Here is a 12602-nt window from a genome sequence, read left to right as displayed (position 1 = left end):
TGAAGAAAGCATTCTTCAGAAAACACCTGTACATTGCAACGTAGTTATGTTTTCAGAAGTGTTGATTCAATGCTCATTGTATTGCATACAATATTCTAAAATAAACTATCCATGTTTCATATAGTTATCTCAGATTTATAGTAAATTCCAGGAGGCAATTCATGTTTTCTTAATAATTACAGTGGTTCTGATGAGCAGATTCTCTCCTTAGTTGCTATCTGTGGTTCACTCTGACTCTTAGATTTGTGTTAGCTCAGCTGTCAATGGATTTCAAAGAGGTGACGAATACAGGAGGCCCCAAAGGGAGCAATTTGGAACAGTACTTTCCACAGGTCAGATACATAGCAAACTCTCCTGACTTCATTGGAATACACAAAGTCAATGGGAACAAGCATGTAACAGTATCCCTACAATTCTAGCCCTGTTTTACCATATGTGATATTTTTTTTCTTTTTCTATTTGATTATTATTCTATAATATTATGTAGAATCCAGAGTCCTAACAAGTCCGTTGTGGTCATCCCAGAATGGTGATATTAATACATCATACGGAGTAATATTAGATCTATAAAATTTCTCTTACTATAAACTGTCACATGGACAGTTTATCTCTATACATTAGAGCTTGAAAAACCAAGAAGATATATCTTGGATTTCCAAAATATATCAAGTGTTGCAATTTTAACTATCTGATTCTATACTGTTCATTTACACACAAGTGTAAGAATATCTATCAAATTTTGAACTTTTTTTAATAATGTGTTTTTAAGTTTTCTTTGGGGTGACAGGTATTATTTTGGTTATCAAACAATAATCAAGAAAACAGGCACAATATACTGAAGAATGAAAAGAAATATAATCGAAAAACCACTTTTCCAATCTTTATTTCTTGGACATGAAATAAAATCCAAAGAACTTCCTGAAAAAGTTAGTAAGTTTAATCTATGACTGTAAGGCTGGGAGGATATTTTATTTCCTAGCATATTACCCTTACATGATTATTACTTTGGCCCAAAAAAGGACTTTACAAATGACATGGAAACTGAAGAGAACTTTCTATATTTTACTGCAGGCTTTATGTTATTGGGACTTCTCCAGTGGTACTTGTGGAGTGGGAAGAGAATTTGGGAAGGGAGCCCAGAAATGCAGAGGAGGCTGAATAAATTCAGAAAAATTACAGGAGCTAGTTGATGAGCTAGATTTGAGTGTAGTAAAAATATATGGATAGAGCTTAGGAGAATGGTGGGATTTTTTATGGGTAGTCTAATTTAAAAGTAGCTGAAAATAGTGTAGAAACTCATACATGTTTCAATGGACTGCATTTGTAGTACTAGAAAGGTTTAGGAATTTTGAAGCATATCCTTAGGAAAGTTATGGAGGCAGGCATGCAGTAGTCAGCAATGCCATTGAATTTGTTCTATATTAAACATTGATTGTGTTGCTCATTTCTATATCAGATAAATAGCTCTGCAAATCATAAGTTTGTCAGTACGTTTTCAAAAGACTCTGTCTTACAGTTAATTGGTGTAACTTTCCACTGCTGGCTGTGCAAATGACAATATACTTCAATATAATATACCAATAAACCCTCCAATCAGGTGAGAATTTTTGTGAGCACTATATTGATGCAAAGATTTCCCTTTTATTATGAGTTATTAAGTATACATATTTCTTCTCTTGTGGTCACTAAAACTGCCACGTCATGCATGGCACTCGTCACCCAGCACTGCTGGGTTAGCAGTCGGACTTGACGGCCTCTGAGGTCTTTGCCAACCCACCCAGTGCTGCCATTCTCTGCAGCAAGCACTGCTCCAGCCAGGAGGAGTCACATCACTGCAGTGTCAGCACAGACACAGCGTTCAAGGGAAACCGCAGAGGATGAGAGCAAGTCATGAATTAGGCATAATTCTTCTTGATAGAGGACACTGTTACAGACGCCTGCTGCCAGAAGTGTTGGCGTGTATGTGTTCCTGCACGCCCCTGGAGATGCAAAAAAAAAGCATCTATTACCACAAAGCCAATGGATATGATTATGTGAGGTGGCCAAAGACCTATTCTTTTCTTCCCCCAATCTTTGTTTAACCATGTAGGCTTTCCAAGAGCCAGGATTTGGACTTTTGTTTTCCACTGTATTTCAGTTCTTGTGATTTTGACTCAGTGTATCAGTCTCTTTAAACTGAGGCAGTGGCAAATACAAAGAATGTGTTAGAAAAAAAATACAATAAAACTAACATGGAAACTTTCCAGGTTTTGCGCTTTGGTTTTACTAGCTAATTCAGCATTTTCAAATGTAACTATATAGTGGAATATACGGTAACCTGATACAAGTAAAACCAAATTACACTTATAATTAAATTGGAAGCATTTTAAACTGCAATCGGTTTTCTTAAGTCCTCCTAGTTCCTCTACAGCCACTAGAAGCATTGTGCAAATTCCAAAATGATTTACTGGAAAAAGAGTTATAATGAAATCTGGAAACTAGGTTAAAAAATGCTATAATTAACCATATGTCCTGAAAAACACAGGACTAGTCTGGGGTTCTAAGGATTCCACCTGACATTTTATGAGCATTCTATCATTTCACTGAATCCAGTGGATTCATCCTGAGAACTGCTGATGTGACCACCAATGAAATGTGGAAAAAACATTTTCCAACTCTATCCAAATATACAATTTATTTTCCTTTAATCTTAAACAATCTACTTTTGTAATCCTTAGGTTTACAATGCAATAAGAATTTTCCATAGACCACTTCTAATTAAAATATCTAGCATATGTTGTGAAATACATGGCTTCTGTTATAATTAATATTTATGAGTCAAACAAAATATATGTACAGAAAACTGTAATTCAAAACTCACTATGAAAAGAAACAGGAAAATCTGAGCTCAGAGATCTTATTCTGGACTCTCCTTTTGCCTTCTATGGGCTTAAACAACAGTTTAGAGGGTTTTTTTGTATCCTGCCTTATAACTTCTTTTTACTTTTGGATCAAAGCTCATGCATAGAAGCAAAAATGCAACTTTTAGTATAGGCTTTTAAAAGAATACTCTTAATTAGACCAAGCTTCAGCTCCCAAATAAACCTGCACAGCAATCAAGAAAGCTAACTACAGTAGACCGTGAAGTTTTCGTTCTGGGTCAGATTAAACAGTGGAAGAAAGGTTTTGTAATTCACGTAGCTCCATCTCAACACTATGTTCCATGAAAATATCTTTACTTTGCATTTATGCGGTTCATTTACACTAAGGACTCCAAACTACACTTGTGGGTATCTGCTCTCTGGGTTTGAAAACATCTCTATGAGGAAATAATAATGACAGAGGGATCATTTTAACTACCCCTGAAATACAGCCACCTCTGAGATATGACGTCAGCCTCTCCAAATGGTAATACCAGTATTAAAATAAACCAGAAAATAGCATGGAAATGTTCAGGTTTTTTCTATACTTGAAAGGTGATTAGAGGTTTTCAATCTACTAAAAACAGTTTATTGAAACTATATTTGGTTTAAAAAAATTCCCTAAATCAGTAGGAATAAATATATCAGTCAGTTCTTAATGTGCTAGGATGAGTTTTTATTTACTGGTTTTAGTAACTAGTGTTTTTTGTTTTCATCAAGCTTTCTTCTTAACAGGTACTCCTAGCTATCACTAGTATCATGCTTCTTTTGTTAGTGAAATCAATTACATATTACAGTAGAACTTCCTTCTGAGATTAGGAATATACAATAAATTAAGAGGTAAAAGATAACTTAGGAAGCACATAAATTTCAAGTTGTTACCTGTGCCTTTGTAAGGTAACAATGCTGTCTGTTGAATTTCTTCATAACATAATCAAATATATGGATATAATTTCTACATGTGCATATTATACATGCATGTGTAAACATATATGTATACATATTTACACAAGATTTAAATCAAACAAGTTACATGCATAGAGATATATAAGACTAATAAGATACATAAATGGGGGAAACAGACAGAATAGAATTCAAGGTCAGAAATAGTGATTCAATAGCAGTATAATCCAAGTAATCAACTCAGTCATTTCTGCCTCAAGCCTCCAAATTCTTTCAGTTCTACTGCAAAGACAGTCTGTTATTTACAGGCCTTGGGGGATGAGAATTCATCACCCCAGGAATGCTTCTGTGGTTAAATTACAGATATTTTCCTTATTTCTATGATACAATGCAAATATGACACATGACGCTATGATGCATTTTGTAGAATCCAAGGGAAAATGGGCAGTCCATCTCTCTATGTCTCTGCTGGCTGCATCCCATCTTGTTTTTCAACAACAGAGTTCTATGAGAGGACCAGCCCTACTGGAATCCCTTGTTTGCCATTTTCCAATACCCTGGGGCTCACCCTTTATGAGTAACACTGTTCCTAAACCTATAAACTTACCCAACTAAGATTTCAGACCCTGGGAAGGACATGATGAATTCCCACTATTTCTTCCTTTGACATTTACAACAGTACTCAGCATCTGTAATGCTGAAATTATAAAGCCATAGTAAATCTTACATGTTCTGTGAGAACAAAGCAAGGCAACAATGATTGTAAATCTGCCCATGAACAGTAAACAACTGAATGTAAACAAGTACAAATGTAAATGGTGTGCCTGTGTGTATATGTGTATTTTAAATAATCCTCCTTATAGTCCTTCTCCATTCTATTTCCCAGAAGAAAAGCTGGATATTGGGAAGGAGATCTTCAACATTTTGTAATACTACTAGGCTTTTATATTTTTTTAAAAAAAAAGGACTGTGAAAACTGATGCATTACATACCACACTCTGTTCTATTAAGGTCTAAGGTAATCGCCAAATATTGTCTCTTGAATTTTTGATAAAGACAAACATTATCTTTTTTTTGTAGACAAAATGTACCGTTTCATTGACAAGGAGACATTCTTCTGTAAAGTTGATTGAAAGGCATGTGTCTAAATTTTGTAAGAGTTCTGGATTTTTGCAATAAACTCTAGCATGGAAATTACATAAACAAAATTATGAGGCAAGGTTTATAGCCTTGCAATAATTACTTCTATCAGATGCATCTCTGATTTGTGACTTAAATGTTGCTTCTTCAAATATCTCACATACTAAGAGCTCTCTTAAAATTATAGGGGTTTAAGGGAAAAACCCACAGCTTAGACCAAGTTGTCTGTTCTCTGACTGCTCTTTCCTGGAAATTGTTTTGTAGTAACTGGTAAGCTAATTTCCCTCAAAGGCTTTGTTCTGTCCTTTGAACCTTAATCATTATGGTCAGAAACACAAGCTGAATGATAAGCATCAGCAAGAAGTTGAAGCTGAGATGTCACAACCCCATGGAATTAGAATTGAACTTTCCTATTAGTGGAAAAGGAAAAAAAAACCAAACAAATTTTACAGCAGCCTTTCTTAGTCCTACCATTCCAATTTATCAGATTCTGTAGAAATTAAATTTTATATATAATTTAAATTAATTTTATAGATGCTTTCATTATACTGTTTCTCTCTATCTCAGAATCATAATGATGGACTCACTCAGCCTTGCTTCACAGGTGCTAACATGCTCCCCAGACTCTTACTAGAGCCACCTGAAATTGTAAATGCTCAATACCTCTGAAAATTAGACAATGTCTAAGACATTAAAAAACCCAAACCTAAAATACAAGGCTATCTTATTCTTCATAACATTTTCTCTGAAAAGTTGTTACAATCAGGCAAATTGAGCCATCCCCACAGGATATTTTAAAACTTTTTCCAATTTCTCTGAACAAGTATGTGCTTTTCCTTCTTGTTACTAGATACATGCGCATTCAGTGGTTTCAAATTTCAATTTTTGTGGGTAGACCCTCACAGCACATCAACATTTATCACAAATGTTCATACAAGCCAGTGCTTTCAGCCAGATGAAGAGTGTAAAGAATGGAGGTTTTATATGAATGCCATGGTATGGAACAGGGAAGCAAGGCAAGGCAAAAAGGCAACAGAACGAAAGAGAATGGGCAAATGAGAGGAACACAGGTCAGTCCATGCCTTTCCAAATGTGATCTTTCAAAAGCAGCCTGTATCTTAGGAGATCCAAAGCCCTTGGCTGCTGACATCCAGGACGTGCTACTCAGTCCACTTGCTGTGCTTCTCCAATCCTTCACTGAACTGCTGCTGATTGTGATGGTTGGAGACAAAGGGCACTAAGCTAGATGGGCAATTATCCTGCTAGACTTGCTGCTCAAAAACATCCCCCCACCCCAAATACAAACAAAAAAGCAAAAAACTACATGTAGACTACAAGTTTCTGCTATGTTTCTGCACAGGAATCTTGGAAAAGGAGGAATTTTAAAGCACATCCACTGAATTCTTTAGGTCTCATGCACTGGTGCTTGCAAATTGAGCTGCTGATAATGGAGCTGAAGCTACAGCCTGTCCCTCTCCGTCCTGTATGGCTGCCTGAAGTGTTTAGCCTCTCGTGGGGGAACGGGCTGGTTGTGCCTGGGGAGTGAGGATCACAGCTCTTTCTGTGTCTGCCAACCAAACCAACCAGCCGACCACGCTGGTGCTGCCTCAGACCCGCCAGCCAAAGGCGTGCAGTTGAGTCCGAGATGAAGCAAGCGCAGCCGAAGGACGGCAGGCTGTGCCAGGGGCTGCCCGGAGGTGCGGTCACCGCGGGGCCGCTGCCGGGCGCGGCTGGAGGCGGCCGCGGGCAGCGCCGCTCCGAGCGGCTCCGCCTGGGGACCGCTGCCTGTCACAGTGAAAACAGGAAAGCGAACGGGAGGCTCTCCTGTGCCCGCAGCGAGTCCCGAGTGGCACCGGCGGGAAAAGGAGAAGCGGTCCCTGCTGGTGCTGCTGGCAGGGGTCGGTGCGCTCCTTCCCTGCTGCCCTGCAGGAGTGGAGACGGAGGAGCCGAGCGCCAAGGGCGGCACGGCCGTGCCGTGTTTTAGCCCTGAGAAAGGTGGGGGGAGAGAGGGTAACTTTGCCAGCAACCCTGAAGAGCTGCGTAGCTTGAAAACACCACGAGTGGCGGTGCGCAGCCCGCTGAGCACAGGCAGCCCTGTGTCACCTGCGGGGGCTCACGGCACACGGGCACCCCAGAGGAGGTGAGCGGGTGTGGAGGAGTTGGAAGGGAAGGACGACGCTGTCCCTGCTCCAGTCAGTGTGCCCCTGCCCCCTCATGAGTACATACACACAAACACACGAACCAACACACACGCACACAAAGATGCAGCACCGGCATCGACCATCTGGATATGACGAAACCTGAACCTGCTGTTACTCTCCTCTTCGGGGACAGAGCCAGCACCTCGCTGCGCTCACCCGTGCCCCACTGAGGAAAGCCATCCGCCGGTAATCCCATACCCATCGTCAGTAACACCATAAATCAAGTGACTGGGAAGGAAGAGGTGGGGAGGGGCTGACAGAGCATCAGGGAGCGGGACTGAGGTTGAGATGAGGGAAAAGAGAGATTGCAGAGGTGGCTGAAAGAAGCAGGGCACACTTTGTCCCTGCTAAATACTCCCATATGCCAGGTACCTATCACCGGAAATGGAAATGCTTTTCATTTTCTCATCACTTCTCCTGTCAATGAGCCTTTTAAAATCTCAGTGCTTCATCTCCCTTTCATTTTGAAAGCTGCCCTTGTTCCACTTGTCACAACTGCAAGAGGGGAATAGAGGAACAACAGCAGCGGCAAAGCTTCATTTTAGCCAGGCAGACAAAAGTCGACCTTGGTGCTCTCTCTCGGAGCGACAGCCAAATAGAAGAGACGGAGAAGTCTTGTGGAATCTGGTCATTTTGCTTGATTTCCTCTCATTTGCCTCCACTAACAGATCGCAAGCTGCATTTTTTGGTGGGTTGGTTTTTTTTTTTTTTTTTTTTTGGGTTTTTTTTTGGGTTTTTTTGGGGTTTTTTTTGTTTTTGTTTTTGTTTTTTTAGGGTGGTGCCAAATCGAAGACGTGCACAGATACTTATCTGTGATTTCTCTCCTAAATCCCAGGAGGCCAAGCTCATTGTTGCTGCCTAATTTTTTTCTCCTCTTTTAAGCCCTCTTCCCCCCTTTCTGTAAGGGAGTTGGACAGTGGAGTTTTCCATTCCCTACTCCTCCAAACTTGGTTTGTATCTCTCTTGCCTCAGTGGTGCTTCTCATTTCTCCCATGGTGTGAGGGGAGAGAGCTTTCCTGGGTGTCTCCTTCATGTAAAGGGAAGAGCACAGGATTCATCACCCTCTGTAGCTGATCAGGAATCACTCCTTTTGGCCTTTTCTAAAGGCTGGATCATGGATGTGTTTGTTTGTTTTCATGCCATTTGTGCCTCTCAGTTTTCAGTGGTGTCATTTCTTTGCTTTTTTACTCCATGCCTATTGAAGGAAGATGTTGTAGAAGATGGTTCTATGGCATAATGAGATATTGTGTAAGCAAGATTTTCATTGAAAAAGGAACAATTCCTCTTTACTTAGCTCTTCCTATCACCCCTTCCTCAGTAGTTCTGACAATTTCCTTTCTTCCACCTTCTCCTGCTTTCTTACCCCTTTTCTAACCCCTTTCAAGTATGTTGAAGGTTCCAAAGAGGCATGAATTTATAGATAAATGTGAACGATTTGTTTTGTCTATATCAATATATCCAAATAAAGCCTAATTATTCAGATATGAACATGGTTCCTCTAAGCATCCTGGGATCATTTGACACCTGTAATGACGGGAGAGCTGTGGATCGGCTGGGGAAATGGTGACAGGACAATGACAAAAATGGGAAAAGCCTAAGAGGCAGATATCAATCAAAGCTGTGGAAGTGGTTGGCATGACAGGAATGACAGCAACAGTTTGGATGTTATGATGCGCTGGACTGTTCAGTAGAAGTGTTTAAGCAAGGAAGGATATAGGCTAGAGATTTCAGAGATGGGGTGTGGTAAAAAGGCCTTGGTAAAAAGGCAATAGTAGAGCAGATGTAGGCTCTGGGGAGTCATCTTGCTCCCAACATCTGGAATGTTTTACAGGGGCAGGTATTCATTCATCCTTTGCCTCTGCTTTCTAGGGGCAGGAGCTGTGTTGACACAATGGGAATGTAAATTAAAGTAAAATGCTTTCATAGACTGGAATGGAGAGAGAATTAATATAAACGCCCAGAATAGATGCAGTGCTGCAGTGAGTGCAAGCCAGCTCTGTGAAGCTTGGCTGCCTAAAGGAACCCGCATCCAGAATGTAAAATCTCACCGCCTGGGTCGGCAGTTTCTGGGAGAACCGCCCCAGTTCAAAGGAAGTCTATGGAAACTGCCAGGTTCGGCAGCGGGGAAGCTTAGGCCCTGACGATGGGAAGGAGAAACAGTCAGTTTTGCAAAGACCATTTTTTCCCTGTTTCTTGGGCTGTTTGTGATGCTTCACCCAGTTTTTCCCTCGGTGCCCAGCGTTTTTTCCTTGCCGCACCCCAAGGGCAGGCGGCGGCTCTCAACAGGTGCTGGGGAAGCCGGCGCGTCCCTCGGTCGGGTGCTGCCGCCCCGCGACTCGCGCTCACCAAGCAGCCGCCTCGGAGCTCCGCTCGCCCCCGCGCCGCGCCCGCACCGCGCCCGCACCGCGCCCGGGCTGGCCAACCCCGGCACCGAAACGCGCAAATGGCAGAGGGCTGAACCGGCCAAAAGAAATACCCCCGAAGGCCCGGGTCGGTGCTGATAGCAAATCGTCTCTAGACCGGGGCACAGCCCCGGGAGTGGTTCCCTTCCACAGACGCAAACGGAAAAAGGCTGCCTTTAATTACAACGTGCATAAACGTGGCAGGCAAGCCCCTTCCCCTTGGATAACCCGCGTCAGGATAACGCGGTATGAGGTAAAAGCCCTCCAGACCCTCCCCGTGAAACGCGAATTGTCTTTTTCAACGCGATGCAAATGGGGGGAAAAGCAGCTGCAAAGCTCTACAATAAACTGTTTCATCCAAGCCAGCGCCAGCTCAGGAAGGCACGCCTTTGAATGCCACCCCCACAAGACACCTCCTTCCCACCCGTGCAGGCAACCTCCGTAGGCGATAACCCAGTCTAAAAACTCGGAGAGGATCGATAATGTCTACTAAATATTCTGAGAGTGTATGAGTGTGGCGGGGAGGAGGGATGAGGATGAGGATAAAAGGGTGATTAATCGGATATTAATCACTGGCCACAAACAAGGGGAGATTATTTCGGGTAGGCAGCAGACTGTGGGGAGTAGCAGAATAGATCCTTTTACTGAAGGCACGCGTGATGGGATCGGCACTTCACTGTTTAGCAACGCCTGTGTAATTCTGCAGGTGCACATTATTCAAGCCACATATTTCTTCTTTTCTCTCTGTGTAGCATTTCCCTTAACAGTCTGCAAGCACAGACTTAGTGGAGATATTTATGCCGCTAACTAGACATTTCCTTTTTGCTCTCCTTTCATGAACATAGAAGAAAGAAGAAAGCAAAATAGCCCCTGCCACGGAAAAAAAAAAAAAAAAAAAAAAAAAAAAAAAAAAAAAAAAAAAAAAAAAAACCCACCATCGCCCCAACTCCCACACATACATCAGAGAAAAGGGACCAAGGGAGAGAAAAGGTGTCGATCTTTGCACCCAGTGACAGACCATGCCTTCAAGGCTGAATTACCAACGCACCTTTCCGACAGCCGGGGAGCCCTGCATGCGTACAGACAGCTGAGCGTGAAGCGCATTTCGGGCCGTGAGACAGCTTCGCGTACGCTGGGCTCCTCCGTAACTTTCCCCACGCAACGGGTTAAACTAATAAGTGCATCGATACAGGCATTCCCGCAAAGATCCCGCTGCTCGACCGAAAACCAGAATTGTAGGTAATCCCCCCACACACCCCTCACTAGCATCATCGTCACCTTAAAAAAGTGAACCAGTGGGATTTGTTTGAATATACACTAGTTAGAGGCTATATGAACCAACTCACGTCTCCGTTTGAGCATACTGCAAGAATATTTATTGAGCCTCAGCTCAGTCACTGCATTGAACGCCAGCTCTGGCAAGCAAATACATTTCCTATCTCCAAAGAGAGCTCTGAATCAACTCCTTCTTTCCTCCCCGCGTTTTGCGATCGTTTATATCTTTCCATTGCAAAGTACCAAGGGCAAAAATATAAAATAAGAGATAAATATATTTTGTAACGCACCTTGGTACAAGGCGAGATCTTGCAACGCCCTGACAGAAAGCAAATGGACCCCTAAAAATATACCACTCAAATACTACCCTACCTTTCACACACGAAACCATCAATAAAAAGACGAGGTTCCAAAATGTAAATCCACTTTTAATCTCCATTTTCTTCACCAGGATGAAGTCCAGCCGGCCACATTTAGTACATCCCCTTTCCCAAAAGTCTGCTAATTTCGATTCCTTTGCACGGATTTCCCCTCTGCAGATCCCTTTCATATTATTCTTGAGAGCTCCTAATTCCTATTCCTCGGCCAGGCGCAGCGGAGTTGTTGCTGTTGATGGTGCGCGGTCACAGCTCGGAGTGAATGGTGTTTCTGGGATACCACAGCAACCTTGACGAGGACTCAACCATCTCTCCAACGGGGGCACAAAGTCTCAGCTACTCTCGATCGTGTCTTTTCCTCCCCCCACCCCCCCGCTACCCCAACTCCCTGCACAGCCGAAACCCACCACAATCCTGCCTCCTCGCAGCATCCACCGGGAGCCACGGGAGAGCACCTCAACGCTCAGACGCTCTCTCCAATAAACTCCGAACAGTATTTGCAAATGAGGCTCTCCCCCACCCCCTCGCTCCCTCAAGAGGATCAGTTCTGCCTGCGAGAACGGCTCGGGAGATAACGGAGTGGCGGGGTCCCCCCGCCGCCCGGAGGAGCCTGGGGCTGCCAGCGCGGCGGGGCTCGCCCATCCCGCCGCCGCCCGCGGCAGCGATCACAGCCCGGTCATTAACCACGCTAGTGCGGGGCCGGGGGCTGCCCTCGCCGCCCCGGCCCGCTCACCCCGGCTCGCCCGCGCCTTCGGGCACACACCCGCGGCGGCTGCGCGGCCCCCGGGGATGCGCAGGCTGCCTGCTCTGCGCGGGGACATTCACTACAGGCCGGGCGCCGCGGGCGCGGGGAGCGGCGGGCACAGCCCTGCTGCCCGTGCGCGCAGCTGAGGGGGCTCCGGCCGCGGCGGGCGGTGCCGGGGCCCGGCGGAGCCGTGCCGCGGGCGGTGTCTCCCGGCGGGCCGGGCCGGGCCGGGCCGGGAGCGGAGCGGGAGCGGAGCGGGGGCGCTGCGGCCGCGGCTCCGCCAGAAGAGCGCTGGCGCCACCTACCGGCCCCGCCGCCGCGCCGCCGGGGCCGCTCCGCGGGGCGGGGCGGGGGCTCCGGCTGCGGGGGCGGGGGGCTGCGGACCGCACTGCCCCGGCCGCGGGACCGCACTGCCCCGGCCGCGGGACCGCACTGCCCCGGCCGGCGGGACCGCACTGCCCCGGCCGCGGGACCGCACTGCCCCGGCCGGCGGGACCGCACTGCCCCGGCCGGCCGGACCGCACTGCCCCGGCCGGCCGGACCGCACTGCCCCGGCCGCGGGACCGCACTGCCCCGGCCGGCGGGACTCGAACCCGCCTGGGGCGGCCTTCCCCTGCCCAGGCTGCGCGGGGCGGCGGTTCCTCCGCTGCGGGAAGCGG

General features: G+C 45.3%; 1 protein-coding gene across 3 annotated transcripts in view; it reads right to left on the bottom strand.

Moving 5' to 3' along the window:
- Positions 1–11437, bottom strand: part of CSMD3 (CUB and Sushi multiple domains 3) — a 585345-nt gene extending 573908 nt beyond the window's left edge. For all 3 annotated transcript variants that reach the window (XM_063423509.1, XM_063423591.1, XM_063423676.1), the window contains exon 1: positions 11194–11437. In XM_063423509.1, the coding sequence (XP_063279579.1) occupies positions 11194–11371 (178 nt within the window). In that variant the 5' untranslated portion in view covers positions 11372–11437. The remainder of the gene's footprint in view (positions 1–11193) is intronic.
- Positions 11438–12602: the final 1165 nt, after the last annotated feature.

Source organism: Prinia subflava, chromosome 1, assembly GCF_021018805.1.
Source record: "Prinia subflava isolate CZ2003 ecotype Zambia chromosome 1, Cam_Psub_1.2, whole genome shotgun sequence".
NCBI lineage: Eukaryota > Metazoa > Chordata > Aves > Passeriformes > Cisticolidae > Prinia > Prinia subflava.
Note: the sequence above shows the minus strand (reverse complement) of the source record. Positions and strands in the feature narration are given on the sequence as shown.